The sequence below is a fragment of the Thermobia domestica genome, chromosome 12 (genome assembly GCF_964235325.1).
Source record: "Thermobia domestica chromosome 12, izTheDome1.hap1.1, whole genome shotgun sequence".
Lineage (NCBI taxonomy): Eukaryota > Metazoa > Arthropoda > Insecta > Zygentoma > Lepismatidae > Thermobia > Thermobia domestica.
This window is the reverse complement of record NC_137465.1, coordinates 126,838,312-126,860,917: the sequence shown is the minus strand read 5'-3', so window position 1 is coordinate 126,860,917 and position 22,606 is coordinate 126,838,312. Positions and strand designations below refer to the sequence as shown.

The window sequence follows — 22,606 nt, the reverse complement described above, 5'->3', positions numbered from 1 at the left end:
TAACTTACACATCCATTGTAAACCACACAAATAACTAGATATGATACTTATTCAAGCATTTTTTTTTTTTTTTCGAAATGAAGTCTTTCAAAAAAAAATTGAAATTTTCAAGCGCTGGTAACTTCGTCCCTATTCATTCGAAACAAGTCATACCATGGGCATGGTATCCAACACTAAATTACTTTCGATGTGCATTATCCCGTTTATCTCCATTGTGTTTGTGATACTATAAAATCCTTAGTTTGCAACACTGAATAATAAATGTAGTATTTTATGTTTTTATTTGACATGTTGATTTGAAATATGTAATAACCTGACGTAGTGCCATTTGAAAAAAAAAATATAACTTTATATTGGGATGGCAACACTGTTCACTGGGTGGTGTTGCCTAATACTTAAAGCCATGTCCCCATCCTTATAGTTGCTACGCGCAAAGTTTCGCTTTTCTCCCTCTTTTGATTTCTCCATTATCACGGATGATCAAGATAAATTGTCCACACTGTATATATATATATATATATATATATATATATATATATATATATATATATATAGGGTAGAAGGAGGAATTGGGGGGTATGTTTTTTCAACCTTTTTCCCCCTCACAGGTTATAGGTGTTTTTCTAGTTTTTAAAAACTGATTATATGCTGCAGGTTTTTCTGCACCTACTGTGGTAGTTGTAAGCTTTTGGCATCTTTACTTTTGATGCTGCAACACTTTTTAGTTGGTCTGATTTCCACCCAATTATCCTCTGGGGTAATTGGGTGCAAAATGATTAAAGCCATTGACGGTACACACAAACCCATGAGGGTGATTGGGTATAAATGAAGAAAACTCAAGCTTTCATTTGATGTATATAACTTGTATTCCACTTAAAAACTAATAGTTTTATATGGCCTAGAAAAAAATATATCTTTGTTTACGCAAAATAAGAAGTAACTTATTTCTAAATCTCAAAGATATTTGAATGCCTTTTCAAGCCTTCCAGTTATTGTTTACAGCATAATATATTGTCCTGTCAACTTAATCCAAAATGTATCACATACGAAAAAAAAAAAACTATAAACCGTTAAAACTGTGGCCGAAAACGTAAAAGTGAAATAAAAAAAAAAAAAAAAGAGAACAGGCCCTGTTATTCAAACAAACATAGGAGAAGGTAATAAGACTAACGCTAAATAACCATAAACTATTACAACAGAACATGTGTTGGAACTCTGGATTGATAAACAGGTCCTATTTGCAGCATCAGCATTATTGGCATACGCAACAGCCACTGGAGGCCTACGTTGAATAAAATAGCTTAATAAGCACAATGCACTATGAAACAAAAGTGTACATTACAAAAGAGAAGCTAGCATAGCATTTAAATTAATTCTAACCAAAAAAGTTCACTTAAGGCATTCCACCCATTTACCCCCACATCATGCGCCCAATTACCCCCTGGAGATAATTGGGAGGTACGAAGTTTTACAAAATTTTAACTGCCTCACAATGAAGATTCAAGATTGCTACTCTTCATGGCACCATCCTTATGTTTTTAAGCAGCAGTAGAAAATTAGGATAAAAACTCTAACAGATGCGCGATTTATTGCGACTCAAACCAAAACACACACAAACCTGAAACTCAGTTTCAAATATGTCATTTCTCAATCAAATCAGTTTTTGGTTTTTTTTGTCATTATTACACCCTCTCAAAATTTAACAAAGCTTTTTTCTGATCAACATCTACACCCAACATTTGGATGTAATTAAATTCCATAAAAATATACTGAAATGCAAAATATACATTTTTAAAAATCCGTCCAATTACCCCATCCACCCAATTCCCCCTTCTATCATATATGCAGGGTGTTTCAAAACACCGACAACGGCGGTGATATTTGTTGACATTTGTTCATTAGCTATATGTCGATATCAACACACACATTGGCCACATTTCAATATCGATCACGCGATCCCACTAGTGACATTCATTTAGTTTACCCAGTTTCTTTGTGAGTCCCCTTGCACAATTTCAACTTGGCCTCAGTTGTTGCATCCTTATTGGTATACAACCATGCACGTCATACTGCATCAGTTTGAGGGAATATTATTGGTGAAATGGCAATGGGTTTCATGTTCTTCACGCTAATCCTTACATTTCCGACGCTTTAAACTCACGTTTACTGAGTACGAGTGCATTTCTGGGCATTTTTCGTTAAGTGTTTCCACACATGTGTATCACCCTGCTTCATCTGTTGTGCTCTACCGACACTCCAGATGTCTTTCTAGAGCATTTCAGTACAAACTCGCTACACTTAATACTCATAACGTCACTGTTGGCCAGCATCCGTACCTGGCGATTATGCAACCACACTCAACGGGCATGAAGGTGTCCGCCATTTTGTATTTGTTCCAGATATCGACTTAATACAAACGAATTATTGTCACCTGGTAGAAACCCTATCAATTCATATCCATTTAAGACCAATTTTCATTTGGCAGATTATCCGGCACTCCCTACGTTCCTTTGGGGAATCCCTTGCGCGTGCATGGTAGGATTGTGAAACACGCAAAATTCAATAGAGCAGATATGACTTCTTCAGTGAATTTTTTACCCGCCCTCTTTACGTTGGATAGTTTCCGAACTATTGGCGTCCGAAAGTCATTTTCCCACGCTTTCGGCACCTTGTAGATCCAAAACTATGTCCGATAGCTGAAAGTTCAAGAGAACTTTTTTTTCTTGTCTCAGTGGCAGGAGTCACCTCCCAAGAGTTGTAACACTTATTTTGCAACCACTCAATTCCCTCTTCTACCCTATATGCAGGGTGTCCCACTCGTAAGAGGCCCCGGGAAAAGTGATATAAAAATCTTATGGGGTATGAAACCAAATTTGTATATGACACCTTTATGGTTGGGAAATGAAGGTATACTCATGTCCAAAATGATTGTCGCATATCTGTAACTGTCTTCTTGTAAGAATATAATTTGATAATGATTTTGCAGGGTACTTTTAATACTGATACTATGTGTATAATCGGGAAATGTATATTAGTGGTAAATTTCATAGGAAAAGAATTATAAATACGAAAATTAGAATGAGTAAAACAAAATGTTGCTAAATAGGCAAGAAAGTTTTATTTTCGCTTTATTGTTCTTATTTACTGCTCTTTTGACATGAAATTGCCACATACATGTCTTTGCCGATTACACACACACACTAACATTATAAGAAATAGGGCGAATTCGTTATCAAGTGATATTCCTACAACAACATATTTATAGACATGCGACAATAATTTTGGAATGAGTGGACATCATAGGAGGTGTTCGAAGTGACTTCCCTCCACCTGTATACACAGTTCAACAAGGCGTTGCATGTTGCATGAATGCTGCTACCAGAGTATTGGGCGTGACTGCGTGGATTTCATGGTGATTGCTCTCACGTAACTCGTCGATGGTGCTGGTTTGTTCTTGTACACATTACCTTTAAGGTGACCCTACAGAAAAGTCAGGCGTAGTCATGTGACCTTGGGGCTCATAATCCTTTGGAAATCACTCTGTCAGGAAAAATTATTGCGCCGCAGCCATACTTGCTTTAGACGTGTGGCACGTTGCACCATCTTGCTGGCACCAAACAATTCCTCGTCACAAATTCATGGAACAATACCGGTACACTTCACCAGTGACAGCAGTGTCAAAAAGCCTGATGATGCATTGCTGTAATACTGCACAGAACACGCCTCCTTTCTGCGAATGAAGAGTTCCTCAACGACTGCATACTGGTTGTCACTACTCCATAAACAATATGTTTTGTGAGTTCACATTTCCTTACATGTCTTAAAAGAGCCTTACCCAATCCTGTTTCACAAGAAACATGCGCTCTGCCACAGAATATTAATACACAAATAGTAAGCCAGGCTACACTGAAACACGAAACACACACACAACTCGCGGAATCTCACTGTTGCCACATTCCACAGATTTACAATGCTACCACGTCGACGAGTTATGTGAGAACATCCGCCCTGAAATCTAGGTGGTCACGCCCATATACAAATTTGGTTTCATACCCACTTTTATTAAGACTTTTATAACACTTTTCCCGGAGCCTCTTACGAGTGGGACACCCTATATATATGATTTGCTGGGAGGCTTTATAAGTTTATAATGTCCGCGTGTATAGTTTACATTTTAATGAATCATCATGCACCTCTTTCCTTCTGATGATTTATATTTTTTGTCCCTCATTATGGAAATGTTCCAATTGAAATGCTTGCACGAAAAACGGAAAAGTATTGAAGCAGAAGCTAGTCACATATTTTAAATTCCAGTTCCCAATCTTACATGATTCTAGCGTTTATCTCAAAGTTGAGGCAATGTTCATTCACTCATAGATAAACAGTAATGAGAACCTTAGGCCTCTTTTTCTTAACATGGTATCTTAGAAGCAAATCAAAGGACTTTTTATTGTCAAATATGAGATGAAACTTAGTGTAAAGTGAATTCTATCTTATATATTTGTGCTATCGGTAACTTCCCAATTAAGTGTGCATTGAATAAAGTCTGCTTCATGTTTCAAATTAGATCAAATCTATTTAATTTACAGAAACTAAAATTGTGTAACTTCTCATTTGCAATCACTAGAAAGAGATTTTTTTTTTTATTTCGGAGGGAGTTGGTTTATAGAACGTGATTTTATATACAATATTTAAAATAAATACATAAATAACGTCATATATTCATGTTTCATCGTATAGGAAGGGGAAGAAGTAAGGAAGGAAGGAAACGTAAATAATTCACTTTTTTTATTCTTGCTTTTCGAGTGCAACAACTACCTATAAAACTTAAAAAGAACACGTACCTTGCCGCCTCAATCTATGGACCCATCCATAGAGTTTTACCCTCTCGTCTCGATGTTCACCACATTGATAGATCTTCAGTAATTTGGCTTTGGGTAAACTAGGGTCTTCGCTGATCTGAACCTTCTTTGCTTCTTCCAAATTACGAGCCCTCTTTTCTGCATCTTCCTCCTCCTTCTTGGCTTTCTCTGCAGTTTTGTACTGCTCTCGCTGCCATATCTTATGGATCTTTTTCAACTGGGATTTTGCTGCAACATCATATTTCTGAGAAAATAAAAATAAATGTTACTTTTATATCCTCAATTTTAGGAGAACATAACATAGAAGTACGATAAATGTAATAAAAATACTGCGTTTACCAACATACATATATATATGCAACTGAATTCGCAAAAATTGGACGACGGCGAGGAAAATGCTACTACTTAAATATTTCGTATTAATATTATTACATCTGTGCAAATCTGTCTTTCTCTCCATTATCATGCAGACAATCAGAAAAATTGCTGATGCATATGGCGAAAAATAACAAGAAGCACAATACCCTTAAGTTTTCCACTACGTAAACACATGATAGGTAGCACTTCACTTCTGTGTAGAGAAAACCTGTTGCTAACAGCTTTTAACTTTTAATATCCTTCTACATGTTAGAAATCTTCCGTAACACACATCCACACAAGAACTAAAATTAAGTTTTCCATTACACAAAATAAGCAATTGATTAACATAAAATAAAATGTCATCTATTGCGTATTTATGCAATGGGAAACTGAAATTTTTCTTTGCTTTTCGAGCGAACTTTATCAGAAAGAAATCTATCTTTACAAGATCAGCAGTAATTTATATGATATGGTTGGAATTCTGAACATCTTGCATTCCATGCAGCAGTGGTTTCTCAAGGTGTTCTTCAGAAGACGGAACGAATTGGTGATCCGGAAAGGTACGCGGTGATACATTTCTCCAGATACTTGAGGTAGGAAATCGGTACTTCATAATCAGAATATACATGCTCATTGCAAAGTTAAGTAATTTGATCGACTTGATGTTTTCGTAGATTTTACTCCTATTTTTATTTTCCATAACCACAGCTGCAGGGGAGACAGGAAATTTGAAAGTACAAAGATTATTGAGGAAATAAAATTTTAAGTAATTAAAGCTCGATTAGAAACCAAACTAAGTCATTAGTTTTAATGTAAATATTGCAGTACTATTACCTGACGATTACGATAATCATTAAAGAAACTAAAATTGGCTATAAGATTATGTCTATCTTATTCTTGAAATGAAATCTTTTAATTTAACGTTCCAGGATTATAGCCGTTAGGCTAACAAGGGACGTATGCCAACGATGACAGCTAGATATTTATGAAAATGGTACCCTGACTAATTGTGGATCGCTAATCATCGTAGTGATAGTCATTCGTGCGGAAATGCCTTGTTTACCCGCTACGTATAATACATATACCAAGCAGTGACTGGGTGAATCTGTGCCTAGTTATACCCCAAAATCGCCAGAAAAAGACAAAAAGTGAAAAATGTATGCAGGTAACCTGATACTACGGGAGCGGGACGCGTGACCAAGAACACGGCAGTAGTGTCACACAAACAGTGTTGCCATCCCAATACAAATATATACTTTTTCATATATTCAAGGTGTTCTTCATATATATACTTTTTCATATATTCAATGTATACCATTTTATGGCATTAAAACAATTGGCATAAAACGTGAATAAAATAAGTAAAAGGTGAGTTATCATTGTTGCCAAAGAAGGGAGATATGAGGCTCTAAAATTGAGAAATTATAGGGTTCGTACAGGGAAATGAACAATGTACAACAATAAGAAGGCTGCAGAAGAACTAAACGTACAGTAAACTACAGCATGAACAGCATCCAGTGACTAACGGACTTGACACAGGATTTACCCAAAAAGGGCACACGGTAGAATTGCCGTAGAAAGAAGTTCCATGGGACATTATGCGGAAATGTGAACAACAAGTCTTCCTGTAGCGCAGCAACTCCAATGGCGTTTGTGTGGAATCAATATCTCAAACCTTTCTCGAGAGCTATAAAAGGAACTGTTTTGGAGTTGCAACACTGTATAAAATCCGGCATGCCTTACAAACCACAGAAATGAAGGTGTAGCGCCTGAAAAGAGTACAGAAAAACTGTGGCACGACAGGTAACAAATCTGTGACAGTACATCAAAATCGATTCGCAAAGATTAATGAAGTGTGATAGATGTCAGCCGACAGTACAGAAAATGTATAGTTAGCATTGAGACAACGATGAAGACAATACACACTACATTCAGCTTACCAGTAATATACAGGTGCAAAATATTTTAATATAATACCCCAATACACCCAACAGAAAAGCCACAGATAGTATGGCAAAATACGTACATTTCTCGCCCTAGCCGCACATTCGACATGATGTATCTAGCCCGTTAGTCACTGGATGTTGTGGTTTACTCTCTACTGTACATTTGGTCCTTCTGCAGTCTTGTTGTTATACATTTGTTCGTTTCATTGTACGGACCCCATAATTTCACAACTTCAGAGCCTCACATCTCCTCTATTTGGCAGCACTGATAACCCACTGCGTATTTTCTTTCATGTTTTATGCAAATTGTTTTAATGCCATAAAATGATATACGTTCTATCTGAAAAGCTATGTTTGTATTGGGACGGGAACACTGTTTGTATGGCATTACTGCCATGTTCTTGATCGCGTGTCCCCCTCCGATAGGTATCAGGTTACCTGCATACATTTTTCATTTTCTGCCTTTTTCTGGCGTTTTGGGGTATAACTCGGCACAGCCTCACCTGGTCACTGATTGGTATATGTATTATACGTAGCGGGTAAAGAAGGCATTTCCGCACGAGCGATTAGCGATCCACGATTAGTCAGGGTATCAATTGTCGTAAATATCTAGCTGTTACGTTTCGCGTATGTCCCTTGTAAAGAAGACGTATGATTAAGGCACGTGAATGATAATGGAAGAATGTTTAGAATGAGAATGTCAGGGCTCATAGTGGTCTGGTATCTTCTAAACAGTTGAAAAGTGACCAAAAGCACAAGAAAAAGTGACCAAAAACACATGAAAAAGTGACCAAAATCTCATTAAAAAGTAACTTTAAACCTTGATTCCAAACTTGGGCATAAATTGAAATTTACATTTTTTCCCCACCAAAATATCAGGCTGGATCATAGCTGAAATACATAATGTTAAGTTTGTCAGCTAATAAAAAAATTGGATTACTTGTGTTTAGAGATTTCATTATTAATTACACATTTTGCACGGTTCTATATTTCAACTTTGATCTGGATGGGGTAAGGCCAAATTTGTATATTTTCATTATGTCCAATAACACAAAATTAAAAGTATGTAATTAATACATAGCATCTAGATTACCATTAACTGGTAGTAACATTTTTTTCTTGTACAATTGGTTTGTTACAAATTTTGTCTTGGTACCACATGATTGCTAAACATCTATTCAGACACTGCGAAGACTTCCTGAGGAATTTTCAAGTTGAAGTAACCACCACTTATCACTCAGAAAATCCAAGTCAATACTGAGGGGAAGAACTTTTTGCCAGATTTGTAATATACGCGACACACTCAAATGACTTTACATTTAGGGAAATTTCAAGGGTTTTCACTATATGTTTATATACTACCACGTAGTGAAACTTTACATTTTTTCTTCTTCTTCCAGCTGCTTACTTGCTTCTTCTCCACAACCACTTCACCAACAAGGTAACAGATTTTCTTCACTTACAGCACTTTCATCCATTTCAGTCAAAGACGTAAGAACTTCTTTCTTCACAAATCGCGACAACAAAACCTTGTTAACAGTTTGAAGTTTAGAGTATAGAACATGTGCAAAGGACTCCTTCTAAAGCCATTCTGTGATATCGTTGAAAAGTTTTGCACTTGAGATGACAAAATTTAACTGCGCTTTCGCTGATGAGTCTTTTAATGTTTTAGAAACTAACTTGTATTTTCCAGTAGCTATGAGGTTTGATTTCTTTAGAGGAAGAAACTTGGGGAAGTACTACTGCAGAGCACTGAGGAGTTCAAGAACTCTTTCACATGATTTTTCACGTGTAAGCCACCTTCAACTAACATGTTTGATAAATCTATGTTTAGGCAGTTCTAACTTACTGGCAATCTTAGTGAAATCTTCCCACCTTGAGGGCCATCCGTTCAAAAAATAGTACACGGGTCAATCTTAATGAAATTGACCAATTCCCAGGACAAAGGTTGCTGACAAAATTTATTTATTTTTGATTTTTTTTTACCTAAGATTGCACGACATTTAGGGAGTTGAAAACGGATATTCATTTATTTTTTAGCCGCACACATTTGTTTGTGGCGGCCATTTTGTATAGGTGCCTGAACGTATTCCACTTTTCAGAGGATTCCGTTAAACGCTGTAACTTTTTAGGTTTTAAAGATAATGAGTTCAAACCGAAACCATATGAAAAATAATGGAATGGACAATATTCTATGTTCTGTGCAGATTGAGACGTACTTCAGAACTTCGAAAAAAGAAGCTCTGAACATTGAGGTTAGAAACCTAGAAATGGCCATTTTGGAATGTACATTTTAAAACGAAAGAAACGAGACTCGCCTTTAATTCTTTGTCTACATAGAAACTAGATAGTAAACAACGTCCTAAGCAAGTTTCAGATCTGAGAGCCTTATACTTGATTATTTGGAAATTTTTAAACTTTGCGAATTCTCGAAAATCGTGTATTTTCACTATCGAATATCTCACAGAGGATAGAAATGAAAAATCCCAAATTTGCACAAAACAGACAATAGTTGAGCAGCAACAAGTGAGTACAATTGCATCACTGAGACTTGAGTAGTTTCTGAGGTATAAGTTGTTGTAGTGATGTGAAATTGACGATTTTAAAAACTGAACAGACGTGTAGGTTTTGTGTTAATGTAGTATCTCAGGGATGCAATTTATCTAAGTGTCATCAGAAGAAGTGCAGTCAAACAGCAAGGAATTCAAGATTTGCTACTTGTAAAAGAATTATTAATACCAGATCATATCACAGATTTGTACCTCCGACGAAAACAAATCAGATGTTGTGAATACTCACAATCAGATAAATTTACTGGTTGCAGTAATTCAGTACTTCCAGAACATTTGCATGTTGTCATTTGCACCTAATGATACCGTAGCCTGTATTTATGACAGGAATGTTGGATTGAGGAATTGAAGACATCAGTAGGAAAATAACGATCTTTTTGATCATTTTTTCCATCTCCACGGCCCAAGAACCTCTTTTAAACCATGTACAAATGACGAAGTGCGGGTGTCAATCACTTAAGTTCGCCGGAAACTCACACCCTCAGAGTCCACAACTCCTACACGTCGTACTTTCAATACCAGTGTCAAACTCTGTAAACAAATTAGTCAACTATTTACCTCACTGGTGTCTTAACAGCAGCGCTATAGACAGAAAAGACATAACAGACGACTTTCGTTTTCTGTACAAGATATGATTCATAAATTACGCACACTTTACCCATTTAACATTACTTTCGTGTTATTTTGACTTCTGCTACAAAGTTTATATTCACTCCAACGGTGCTTCATGATATTAAGTCCCAGTGAAGAAGAAACTTATAACTCAGAAACTACTCGAGTCTCAGTGATGCAATTTTACTCACTTGTTACTGCACAACTATCGTCTATTTTGTGCTAATTTGGAACTTTTCACCCTGTCCTTCCTGAGATATTTGATGGTGAAAATACATGATTTTCGAAAATTCGCAATGTATTAAAAAATTTCCAAAGTATCAAGTATATAGTTCTCAGATCTAAAACTTGTTTAGGACGTTGTCTATTATCTAGTCTGTATGTAGACAAAAATTGAAGGAGAGTCTCATTTATTTCGTTTCAAAATGTACATTCCAAAATTGCAATTTCTAGGTTTCCAACCTCAATCTTCTGAGCTTTTTTTCTCGACGTTCTGAAGCACGTCTCAATGTGCACAGAACATAGAATATTGTCCATTCCATTATCTTTCATATGGTGTTGGTTTGAACTCATTATCTTTAAAACCTAAAAAAATTACAGCACTTAACGGAATGCACTAAAAAGTTCAAAATGTGCTCAAGCGCCTATACAAAATGGCCGCTAAGACAAAACCTGCGCAGCTAAAAAAGAAATGAATATCCGTTTTGAACTCGCAAACTTAGGTAAAAAATTAATAAAAAACTAAATTTGTCAGCAACCATCATTGGTCGATTTCATTTGGATTGCCCCACACATGACACATCGATGACAAAATCACTCATTTCAATTTCAAATTCTTGGAGTCCTTTTTGGAGTGCGTTATGAACTGTGTGTGTTACATGTTCCTATATCAAGCGAACTTCTTTTCCTAAATGTTCTCATTTATCATTTTGCGAACCTTTTTATTGGTATTTGGTCCATCACTATTTAACATCAAGAGTTCTCTCTGGAAAAGTTTGCATTGTCTATTGCTAGATTGGTGTGTTTCACGAGTTGTTGTTCTGTGGTTCTTCCTAGGTAAAATGTCTCCACATGGCCAGTTTCAATATGAAAAAATAACTTTACCCCCAAAAAGTAACTTTTAGTGACCAACTTAAAAAAAAAAGTAACTTTTAGTTAGACAAGTGACTCGCTATGAGCCCTGGAATGTGGAGCAAATGGGAGTATTCTGAGAAAAGCCGCAGACGGAATGCTGTCTACCACAAACTTACTTAGCCGGGGACTGAACCAGGGAGCCCCGCACCAGTATGCGCTCTACCACTGAGCTAATGTACCCCTCTATCTTATTCTTATGGTATACAATTCTATTAGCGTACATACTTTGCCTTCTTCTTTACTATCTACATAAATCGTAGGGAAAGGCTCTCGTCCAGCGTATCTCATGGCCTGCAAAATGGTCTTGAAGGGTTTCGCCTCGGTCCCATCGCCATTCTCGTCACTTCCAGTCTGCTCTGACGTATATAATTCACCTGAAAAAAAATAAGACATATAACTATCCTATAAAATACACACAATCTTATGATATCCTACAACTTTGAAACATGACAATATTGCCTTTTATGTAACTACATGTATACTTATCTGAACTAGGCTATAAAATAGAAACAAATTTAGTTAAAAAAAATGAATCTGTCTAGCCTAGTATTTCTGAAATAAATCAACGCAAAATAGTACTAGCCCAATATACTTTTATTCATAGTGCCTAGTCTGAAAAGGAGAAATGTTCACTTACTAAACCTTGTGCTCTCTACGATTGTTTTAGGCACCTATTCTGTGACGGAGGTCGGGAAGACAACACATTCATTTAAATTTACTTGAGTTAAGTCACCTTGAAAAGAATACACCCTCCATTCCAAAAGAAACCGAACGTTTTAGAAAAACAAAAAAGCAATGTACATTTTGGAACAAATCATTTTTATTAATCAATGTATTCCCCTTCTGCATCGATACACATATTTGCACGCTCCAACAAGTTGTCAAACGACTTCTCCATGTCCTTTATTGGAATGGTCTTTAGGACGGCGGTCGTCGCCTTCTCAATGGCATCAATCGATGCGTGCCACTTTCCTTTCATCGCCAAATGCAGTTTCGGGAACAGATAGAAATCGCACGGAGCGAGATCTGGTGAATAGGGCGGATGATGCAACCGAATAATGTGATTTTTGACCACAAATTCAGTTACAAGTCGCGAACGATGTGATGGTGCATTATCGTCCAAAAGAGTCCAACTGCCGATTTCGCGATATTCGGGTCGAATACGACGAATTCTTGCCAGCAAACGCTTCATGACGCCCAAGTAAAACTCTCCAGTGACTGTCTGGCCGGGCTGAACAAATTCTTTGTGGATAATTCCTTTTGAATCGTAAAAACAAATCAGCATCACCTTAACTTTTGACTTCACCAAGCGACTTTTTTTGGGTGTTCCTTCATCCGGCGCTCTCCATTCAGCACTTTGCCGCTTTGTTTCGGGCTCATATTCAAAACATCACGTCTCGTCACCAGTTACAATCGATTTCAAGAAGTTTCGATCCTGCCGAGCACTTTTAACGATATCTTTGCAATGCGCAATTCGATCAACTTTTTGGTCTTCGGTGAGTTTGTGTGGTACAAACCGCGAATTAACCTTCTTAAGGCCCAAAACTTCGGTCAAAATGCGGTATGCGGTTGTTTGAGGAATGCCTAATTCCATTTCAATAACTTTCACCGACGATTTTTTGTTATGTTTGATGAATTCACGCACTTTTTCGATGTTTTCTTCCGATAATCCGGTTCTGGGACGGCCTGTCTTTCGTCATCATCCAGCGTCTCTCTACCCAATTTGAATCGCCTGAACCACTCGTAAACTTGCGTACGGGATAGACACTCATCACCATATGCATTTTGTAGCATGTGGTGCGTTTCACTAAAAGTTTTACCCAGTTTAACACAAAACTCAATTGCAGCTCGTTGTTTGAAACTCATTTTCCGACCGATGTACACAACACACTGACAGTTGAAACGCAATAACTTTGTTGCCGTGCATCCAAATGTCATGACATTTATACCAGTTGTCAATGAGGGACTACGCCATCTACCGGTAAAATATTACAACAGATGGCACTAGTGGTACTATTTGTTTTCAAAAGTTTGGTTTCTTTTGGAATGGAGGGTGTACATTGAAGTTCTCCAGACAGCATTGTTTACATGGACAGCGAATCTTTTAGCAAAAAAGAGTCGGAAGGAAAAAAAGATGATGAAGTTGACTATTCAGCTATTTTGGATGGTCTCAGAACTTGTAACTTCGAATCGAAATTTAGAGATATGACAATTCGTCGAGATTTTTCTGCTTCGTGTTCTGCTCCGCTTTCTGCTTCCTAGAGGACACTTAAGATACAAAGGACAATCCAAATCAAATTTTGAGTTCAGCTTCAAGTTTATCGCTGCCCAATATACACAGTGAAAGGCAGGAATGCGCATGCAATAATTCACCACAGTATAATGATACTGTAGGGATTTTTTACATTTCGCCTTGCTGCTGTCACCTCCAGAAGCCTGAACTTGTACCAATCGATTCCTCTACGAATCTTTAAAAACAAATAAATACATAAATAAATAATAATAAATAAAATAAAGCAATAGAAGATCATGTAACTTCGATTTAACCCAAATTTCCATATTTGCCTGAGATTTTTGTCGAGGAAGCTGGGACAGTATACGCACGTATTGCCTAAAAGTAGTAAATTAACTTTTTTAAAAAACTATATTGAAGCACACAAGACACGTCTACGCTAAGGAACATACCTGTACTAATCTGCAAATTTAACTATTTACTTAACTAATACTTATGACGATGACACTACTGTCAAATACCGAATTATGTTACTTGAAATTATCATCGAAATGATTTTCTAGTAATAATATAATTAAAGTTAATTAATACTAAATCTGGCTTCCAGCTTCTACAATGCTTCAATTATTTGGTATCATAATATCAAAAGCATACTCTAGATTTGTTATAATTATCTTAAAATATTATTTTTTACGAACATCATTACTTTACTCGGTAATGTGGCTAAAATCTTACATGTAGAATTAGGTATTAGGACTTTCAATATCTTTAATCAATAAATGAACTTAAATCTAGTGAGCACAGTTTCTTTATGAGCCGTCAAAAATAAATACATAAATAAAATGAGTGAGTGCACATAAAACATGGATATGTAAGATCAGTGGCGGCTAATGTTAGTGTTGCAGTGTTGCGCAACGACCAAAGTATTTCAAGAAAAATATATTATTAGCAATAGTAGTAAAGAACAGAAAAAATACTTTCTAATACCCCCATATATATTTTAAATAACATATTTTTTTTACTTCTGTAACTGTCCGTTTCGTTAATCCGTTTTAAAAAGCGAAAAATAATCCGTCACAGAGTCTCTAATTTATATTGTGTTGCAGCGAGCATACAACGACCAGATTCCTTCAGCGCGGGAATTGGAGCGAATGTTAAGTCTCCTTTCCCCTATCTCAGAAGTTAAAGGGTCTGGTCGTTGCAGTGTTTCTGCAACACAGCACGGTTTCCTGTGAATGAGAAGGATTTCGCGCTAAATAAGCTTTCTGAATTTTATTTCACTAGCAATTAACAAATGGAATTGGTTTTTATGTATTCATTTTTTTAAATTACGGTACGTATACTGAAGCAAATCAATATAATGACAACTACAAAAAGTGATAGCAGAATTGCAAAATAAGAAAGAAAATATGTAGTAGAGCAGAAAACAAATGAAAGTAGATCCGCATTTACAAGTTAATTTTTAGCTTATATAGATAATGAAGGTTTCTTCTACAGTAATTTGTGAACCAAATATTAATAAGTCAATATAGAATCCCCCCTCCCTCTATGGATAGTATTTTAGTATAAATATATTTCTTTTATAAAATAAGTATATTTTATATTCTTGATAAAACTGTATGGTGGGGAACGCCACATTGAATTTGGGACTAGTTAGCAATGCTCAGGAGCGTAGCCACGAGAGGGTCCAAGGATCCGGACCTCCCAAAAATTTCGAAACTTGACTAACATTTGTAGACTTTCCTAACGAACTATACTTGTTTAACACCAGGCTAAATATTTTATTTTACCCTCATCGTGTACTCTTTCTCTTCTTATAGAAATAATCGTTCTATCACTTTTTCTAAAAATATAGGTGACAGTAATTAAGAATTACTTATCTTTTCGGGTACAGTATAAGACAGGTTCGTTATTACGTAAACGTATTGGACCTTCCTCAAATACTTTGGACCCCTCCCAGCTAACATGTTGTTCCTATACCTGGCGGGTTTCAAGGTTGCTTTCCAGAACTATGACATTGATAAACATTGTTTCGCCTCATGTGGAAGTATATTGTGTTCATCGTGCATTGCATAACAACCAAGACGGATGATTGGAATGTAGTTTTGTTTTCTTTTACGCACATGTGTGTGTGTGTGTGTTGATGTATGAATAAGATTACCAACTCTATAATAATAATAATAATAATAATAATAATAATAATAAAAAGCACTTCTCTGTGATATAGGTAGTAAAATGTGTGGGACTGCCATCATTGAGGAGCAATGAGTTAGTGTTGTCAAGGAAAGTGGAAATCTCTTGACCTCGCGGCTCAGTACGAGGAGAGCCCCACAGTGCATGGTAGGAGTTAAACTCACCCACAAACAGAAATGGGGATGGAAGCTGGCGGGCAATCTGTTCAAGATCGACAGCAGTAAAGACGTCATGACGCGTAAGGTAGATACAACAAAAAGTAACAGGTTGTCTTAAGAAGACACGAACAGCTATAAGCTGGAAAGCACTATTCACATGGATGAGAGCAGAATGGTAAGCATCAGAGACCCCGATTGCTACACCACCTGCTGCACGACCTGCAGTAAGCTGATCATGACGATATACAGTGTAACCAGAGAGAACTGAGTTGCTAGTAGAGGTAAAATGCGTTTCCTGAAGACAGAATATGGTAGGATGAAACAATGTCAATAACTGCTTAAATTCCTCGTAGTGAGTGGAATAGCCATTTAAATTCCATTGAAGAAGAGACATGTTCAACGAGCATCGAGAACAAAAAGCGAGGTACTGCGCTTGCCTTTTTCACGGCCTTCCACAAGGGTAAAACTATCGAGCTCCTCCTCCACCATATCATCCATAAGAGACTCGTCATCACTAGGTGGACTACGTGACGTATGCTTCTGTTTCTTCGCCCCATGTGGGCTAGAAGACTGGGTGCGTGAAGATTTCTTCGATGCCTTGGTAGAAGCTGTGGAGGAGGGAGAGGCAGCCTTGCAAGCTTGAGCCTGGAGCTGTTTTTTTCCGTTTCTTCTTAGTGAGGGGTTTGGTAGGAGGCTGGCTGTTTGACTGCTTCAAAAACTGGGTTATGGAGTGATTAGGGGCAGACGAGATAGAGCCAGCTGCCGGAGCGACAGGAGGCTGAGAAGCAGGAATTGGCTTAACGATTCGTGGAGACGAATGATCATTCAATGGAAGCTTAGGCTGCGAAGCGGATGATGATCGGTGCTTCGTGCGGGATAGTCCTGGGTTCACAGAAGAAGCAGTGGTACGGGACGCCTTGGAAGAGACTGGCGCACTGGGAACCTCAACGTCAGTCTGGGTAGCAGAATTGACTGTCTGAGTACCTTGTGATCTGCTGGTCTTTAGAAGGGAAGAGAAACTGGTGCCGAAGGTAACTTTTGGCTGTAGCCTTCGTTTAGCCTCAGCTGCGGAGATCTTCTCGATTACCATCAGTTCACGGATCTTCTTCTCAGCCATAAAATTAGGACAGTCGCGTGACCAAGCTGGGTGGCCACCTTTACAATTAGCGCACTTCGATGGGGCCGGACCATGAGCTGCGGAACTACAATTGCCACAGATGGCAGAGGCATGACAAGAAGGGGCTGAGTGGCCAAAATGTTGGCAGTTAAAGCACCGTAAGGATAGTGGTATGTACGGGTGGACCTTCAAACGGTGGTAAGCAACGTTCAAATGCGTTGGAAGGTCAGGTAGAGCGAAAGTTATGATATAGGAATCTGTGGGCTGTACTGTACCATTTCTCTTCGTTGTAATGCGATGGACGTCTGTGACATGGCTATCCGTAAGTTCGGCACATATTTCCGCCTCTGGTAACTCTCTCAAATCGAAGCATGTGATGACTCCTTTGCTAGTATTTAACTGCCGATGAGGCTCAACCAGAATAGGAACAGGTCCTAACTGAGTACTAGCTAAAAGTAATTGAGATTGTTTTTCTGATGTCGTTTGAACAAGTAGCGTCCCATTTCGTAATTTACGAATATGTCCAGGAGGAAACGTTCCTGTGGCTATATGATGAAGCTGACGATGAACTATAAAGGGTGAAAATTTACTTAAGGCTCCAACTGTGTCAGTTGATCTGTCTTTGATAATTAAATATCTTGGTGCAAGACCAAGCTTTTCCTCTCTCTCTCTATCCTGGGTGGGTGGTTGATGCGAAGCCATAACTGAAGAAAGCCCAAAATCCTTCAGCTTCCCCGTCGTGGTTCGAAGCGGCCAACGAGGCTGGCAGGTCCTATCTGCATGACCCTTGTCAGCAAGCTAAGCTGTAACACCAAGTCAAAATGACAAGGAGGCAGAGCCACTTGCACCGCCGACTGATGGGTACTTTTGAGAGGACCCACGTCCCACCGTGTAAGGGGAGGGACCAATGGTTCATTGATGATTCCCGCACCGCAGACTCCTAGCATTCCCTTTCAGGGCATCACTCCTTCCGGTCCTGCTGGGTGCGCATGCGCTACACTCCTCCGTCCCACGGCCCCGGGTCCAGCGCCATCCAAGAAAATCCAAAAGCAAAACCAGTCCATAGCAAGGTTGTCTTCTAGAAAGAGCAGTCCATATCCGAGGCTTATATTTTAACGACGCTCGATCGCAGGTTTTAAATGCCGGGTGATCGGCCCGGCACAACCCCCAACCTGGAGGACCAGTGGCTGATTGCAGTTCCGAAGAACTGGGCGATGGGGGCGCCACATCCCGGGATCTATCCATGGAAATGAAATGTACTATCGTGAACAAAAGTGCATTAACACATATATTCTGTATGTCCTTAGAACATTCACTAATAAGCTTAATAGATATATTGTGCTATAAATGAGAAACTGAAATTGATCAATCGGCATTGATCAATTTATTGTATTTACCAGTAACTACCATTTCTTTAAAATTATCGAAACAGATGAACAAAAGTATAATAATCTTTACGTTACAATTTTGGATTTGGAAAATGAAATAAAATAGTCTCTACTTCAACTATAGGAAATTGCTTTAAGAAGTCCTTTTCCACTCTTAATAAATGTACAAAATTCCTTGAAAGTAAATTTCAAATCTTCCCTGATACAGTCCCAGTCATCTCTAAAATTTTCTAAACAGGTGAACAAACTATATTAATCGTTGATAGATGGTGAAAAATAAGTTTTGAGTTTACAGAATAACAGCTACTTTTCAATATCTATACTTCGAACTAGATACGAATTTGAAAAAAAAAAAAAAAATATATATATATATATATATATATATATATATATATATATATAAAAGGGCTGGTGAGAAATTTGTACCCGTCACCGGCTTTAATCAAAAGAACAGCAATTTTTCCGGCCAGGCCAATGAAAAGCCGGCCAGTTGACAGCCCTATGTATGAATATGTAACATTCGCAATTCATATACCAGTATTTTTTTTTTTTTTTTTTGTATCAGTTATTTTGGTTATTAGTTATTAGATTTAATTTTATTGTGTGTGCTTTAATTCTGTACATAACCTACAAATTCTGAATGAATTGCATACCATGACTTCTGTAAATAACTTACAAAAAAATTGCCCAGCTTTCAACCGAGGAAAAACTTATAATTAAAACTTAGACAAAACAAGCAAAGTGCAATTCAGGAGAGTGTTCGAAGAAAGAAAGAAAAAAAAAAGGTTTAAATTTACAGGACATCTTATGGCAGTAATGTTGTATGCACTAGATACATTTCCACAATTTATTTTAAATTTTCCTAGATAAATTGTGAATAAAGCGTGTTCAATGTACATTTTTTTATAACATTAATCTCTGCTACGAACTCTCTTCAGTCTACACTGAAGAGGAATTCGGATCACTGTCAGGGACTGAGTTTGCTAGAATGAATTGTTCACAATAATCTAGAAAAAATATGTAGTGAATCTACAAAGCTTCTGGAATTAATATTAACTGTTCCTATGGCATCAGTAAAAGAAGTTTTTTTTTTTTCCACATCAAAAAGAATTGACACTTTCAAGAAATTGAATGTCCCAAGAAAGGTTATCACCATTGGTTATGCTTTCCATCGAAAAAGACCTGACAATAAGAATACTAGAGTTCAACCAGCATGTATTAGGCAGATTTGTTCCAATCAAAGAGAGAAGAATGAACTTACTAATTAAATAAGGCGATTAATCGGATAAAATGTTCTGAATTTTTAATTTTTAAAAACAGAATTTTATTTCGTTTAACATGTCACATAGCATTTGCATCTAAAGTTATGCTGATTAATCAATGAGTCCACTTTATATCTTCTGTCTCCGATCGTTCGTACTGCAACACCCGAAACCACAATCCACCGGCCGCCACTGTGTAAGATACTAATATCCATCGAAGCTAGGAAGGCATACCTCCACACAAAGTAACAGACCTGTATGCTTGGCAGGGTTCTTGTGTCACACCATTACAAGTGCAATAGAAACTTGTATTGCTATATATAATAATGAGTAATTATATTACTGTCTGCAGCACATAATTCCTTCCTATTACAAGTTATTTTCTGTATGTCACAAAAGTTCAAATACAGAGAAATCACATTAATGTACAAGTGAATAAAATATACAACCAAATCGAAGTTCATGCAAGTAGTACGCCGAACATCATGATTAAACACTACCGCCAACGCACATTGTCAAAACTCTGTAATTATTTTGGCATCTTCAAAACATTTAGTTTTGAATGTGGACTACTCAAAGATCTTTTAAGTATCACAAATATGACGAAGATATGACATTACCTAGGTAATTTCTGGAAGTGAACTAATGTGAACATTGGAAAGGAAGAATAAATGCTAGTTAAGTTTTAATATAGGTAGTGATTGTACTTTTGAAGGAAATTTTCGTTCGCGCGCATACTCACAGTCGCTTCGTGCCTGTTCCTTACGAACTCACCCTAACCCGCACGTGTCCCCTTGTTCTGAACGTAAACAGATACATATTCTTGCTTTACGGCATCTAGCACAGGTCACTGCATGTTTTTACGAAAAATATTTCTTTAAGAGTACGCCCAGCGCTACTTCGCGCTTCCTGACTATCGACGTAGTCACGTGTGGACCAATAAGTTCCGCTCTGTCCTGAAGAGGTACAGATATATATTTCCTGTTTACTGTGATCCCCTTACAAAGGTTGCTGCATGTAAGTTAAACGCCCCAAAGTTGGTCGAGGAATATTGAATCTACTGAAACTAAACTAAACTAACCTATCTACTAACCTAAATTAACCTAAACCTTAAAATGCTGGATCTACTCTGCGGTACATAGGTCATCCATCTGCGTCATACATAAGTTTTTCGGATTTCAACCTGTACACTATTATTTTGGCATGCACCAAGAATACAGCACTCTAGAATGTATCAGGGCATTATGTAAAGCAAGAAATGTGGTAGACAATCATTTTACAAAGTGGGTAACAATTCGCAAAACTGCACGGTCTACTGCATTAATGATGCAGAAACGATTCTAATTGATTACTAGGTTAAATGCCGCAGATGGCGGATCCGAAATACAAAATTTACGGAGAAATAAACAGAATCACACAAAATGTTAGCATGAGAGTTACAAAGATAATAAAGGTCATCAGGGTAGAGTAATAAATTAGGGAATAAAATGAAAAATTCTGGGCTATATGACTTCAGGTGTTTATGTGATATTAGGTAAACAGGCAATAGCGGATATGGCAGGGTTTCAAACCCACTGGTTTATTAACCTAGGACGTGTTGCTGTGGTAATGGAGGGAAATACTGAAATGTGAGCAGAATCTAATACGAAGGGAATTGCATCTGAACCAAATGTGGTGAAATGAGGGCAAAATTGTGGGTGCTATCCTATTTTATGAAGACATAAATTTGCAAAATCCACGGAAGAAATATGGGATTAAATTTACAATGCCCACTCCAGCTGGTATACTCACTCAGAAACGACAAAATTACACGGTATTAATTTTATGGAAATTGGCCAAAATTTACCTAACCTTAAACTAACCCGTTTCTATCCCTATTCCTACTTATCCCTATCTAACCCTACTCTATCCTATCTTACTCTACTATATCCTTTTAAAACTATCCTAGTTATCGATGCGCAGCTGAAGTGCGTATTGTAAAGCTTACCCAAAATATGTTACTTGATTTTATAATAAAATTACACAACTAATGAAAATATATCGGGGTCTTACCTTTTACGTGAATAATAAGGTAGAAATACGAAATGTAAATTATGCTCCATAAGAACAACATGAAGTGAAGTGGTGTTGAAGGCAGTGTACAAAGTGAAGAACTGTCGGAAAGCTGTGCCACACACAAAGCATTTATTTTAGTCATAACGTTTTTCCGCTATCCTCGCTTAAGCGTACACTCACCGTCACTGACGCGTCTGCTTTCTAAGGAAGCATCCCTCGCCGCCGCCCGACTCCTGCTCTCACTTGTTTAGATTTAGGTTCACACATTTTAGTGGCCACCTTACACACGTTGATTTGTGTTTTGGTAATAGTTAAGAACAGCTACTTCTCATCTCCCGTGCACGAGGATACATCTTACTGTTGCACTACCTAAACACCCTACGTACAAGGGCAAGAACTCAGTCTATTATCTACTTTTTAACATCCTAGATAGTCAATGAATAATTCCTGAAAGTATGGCGTTTCTCGTCCTTCCCTAAATGGGAAGTACGGCTCCTTAACTATAACCCGTGTTTTTAATTTCCCTCTATAAGTAAATTTACATATTGCTGCAGTAGGGTATTGTTTACAGTGTTGGTTGGGAACATTAGAAGGTAACGATTCATCGTTTTCTTTACTTCTGAATAGTGCATATTTTGCAACATTTAACAATTTGAAGGTACTTTTTTTTCGCAGTCATACAATACAGATGAATACGTATCTACTGACAAGCAAAG

The 22,606-nt window shown here is 37.4% G+C and overlaps 1 protein-coding gene across 2 annotated transcripts in view; it reads right to left on the bottom strand.

The window, feature by feature from the left end:
• AsnRS (asparagine--tRNA ligase) overlaps window positions 1–22,606 on the bottom strand; it is a 129,956-nt gene that overhangs the window by 29,137 nt on the left and 78,213 nt on the right. For both annotated transcript variants that reach the window (XM_081734071.1, XM_081734070.1), the window contains exons 2-3: window positions 11,710–11,858; window positions 4,845–5,106 (exon numbers count right to left, since the gene is read on the bottom strand). In XM_081734071.1, the coding sequence (XP_081590197.1) occupies window positions 4,845–5,106; window positions 11,710–11,858 (411 nt within the window). The remainder of the gene's footprint in view (window positions 1–4,844; window positions 5,107–11,709; window positions 11,859–22,606) is intronic.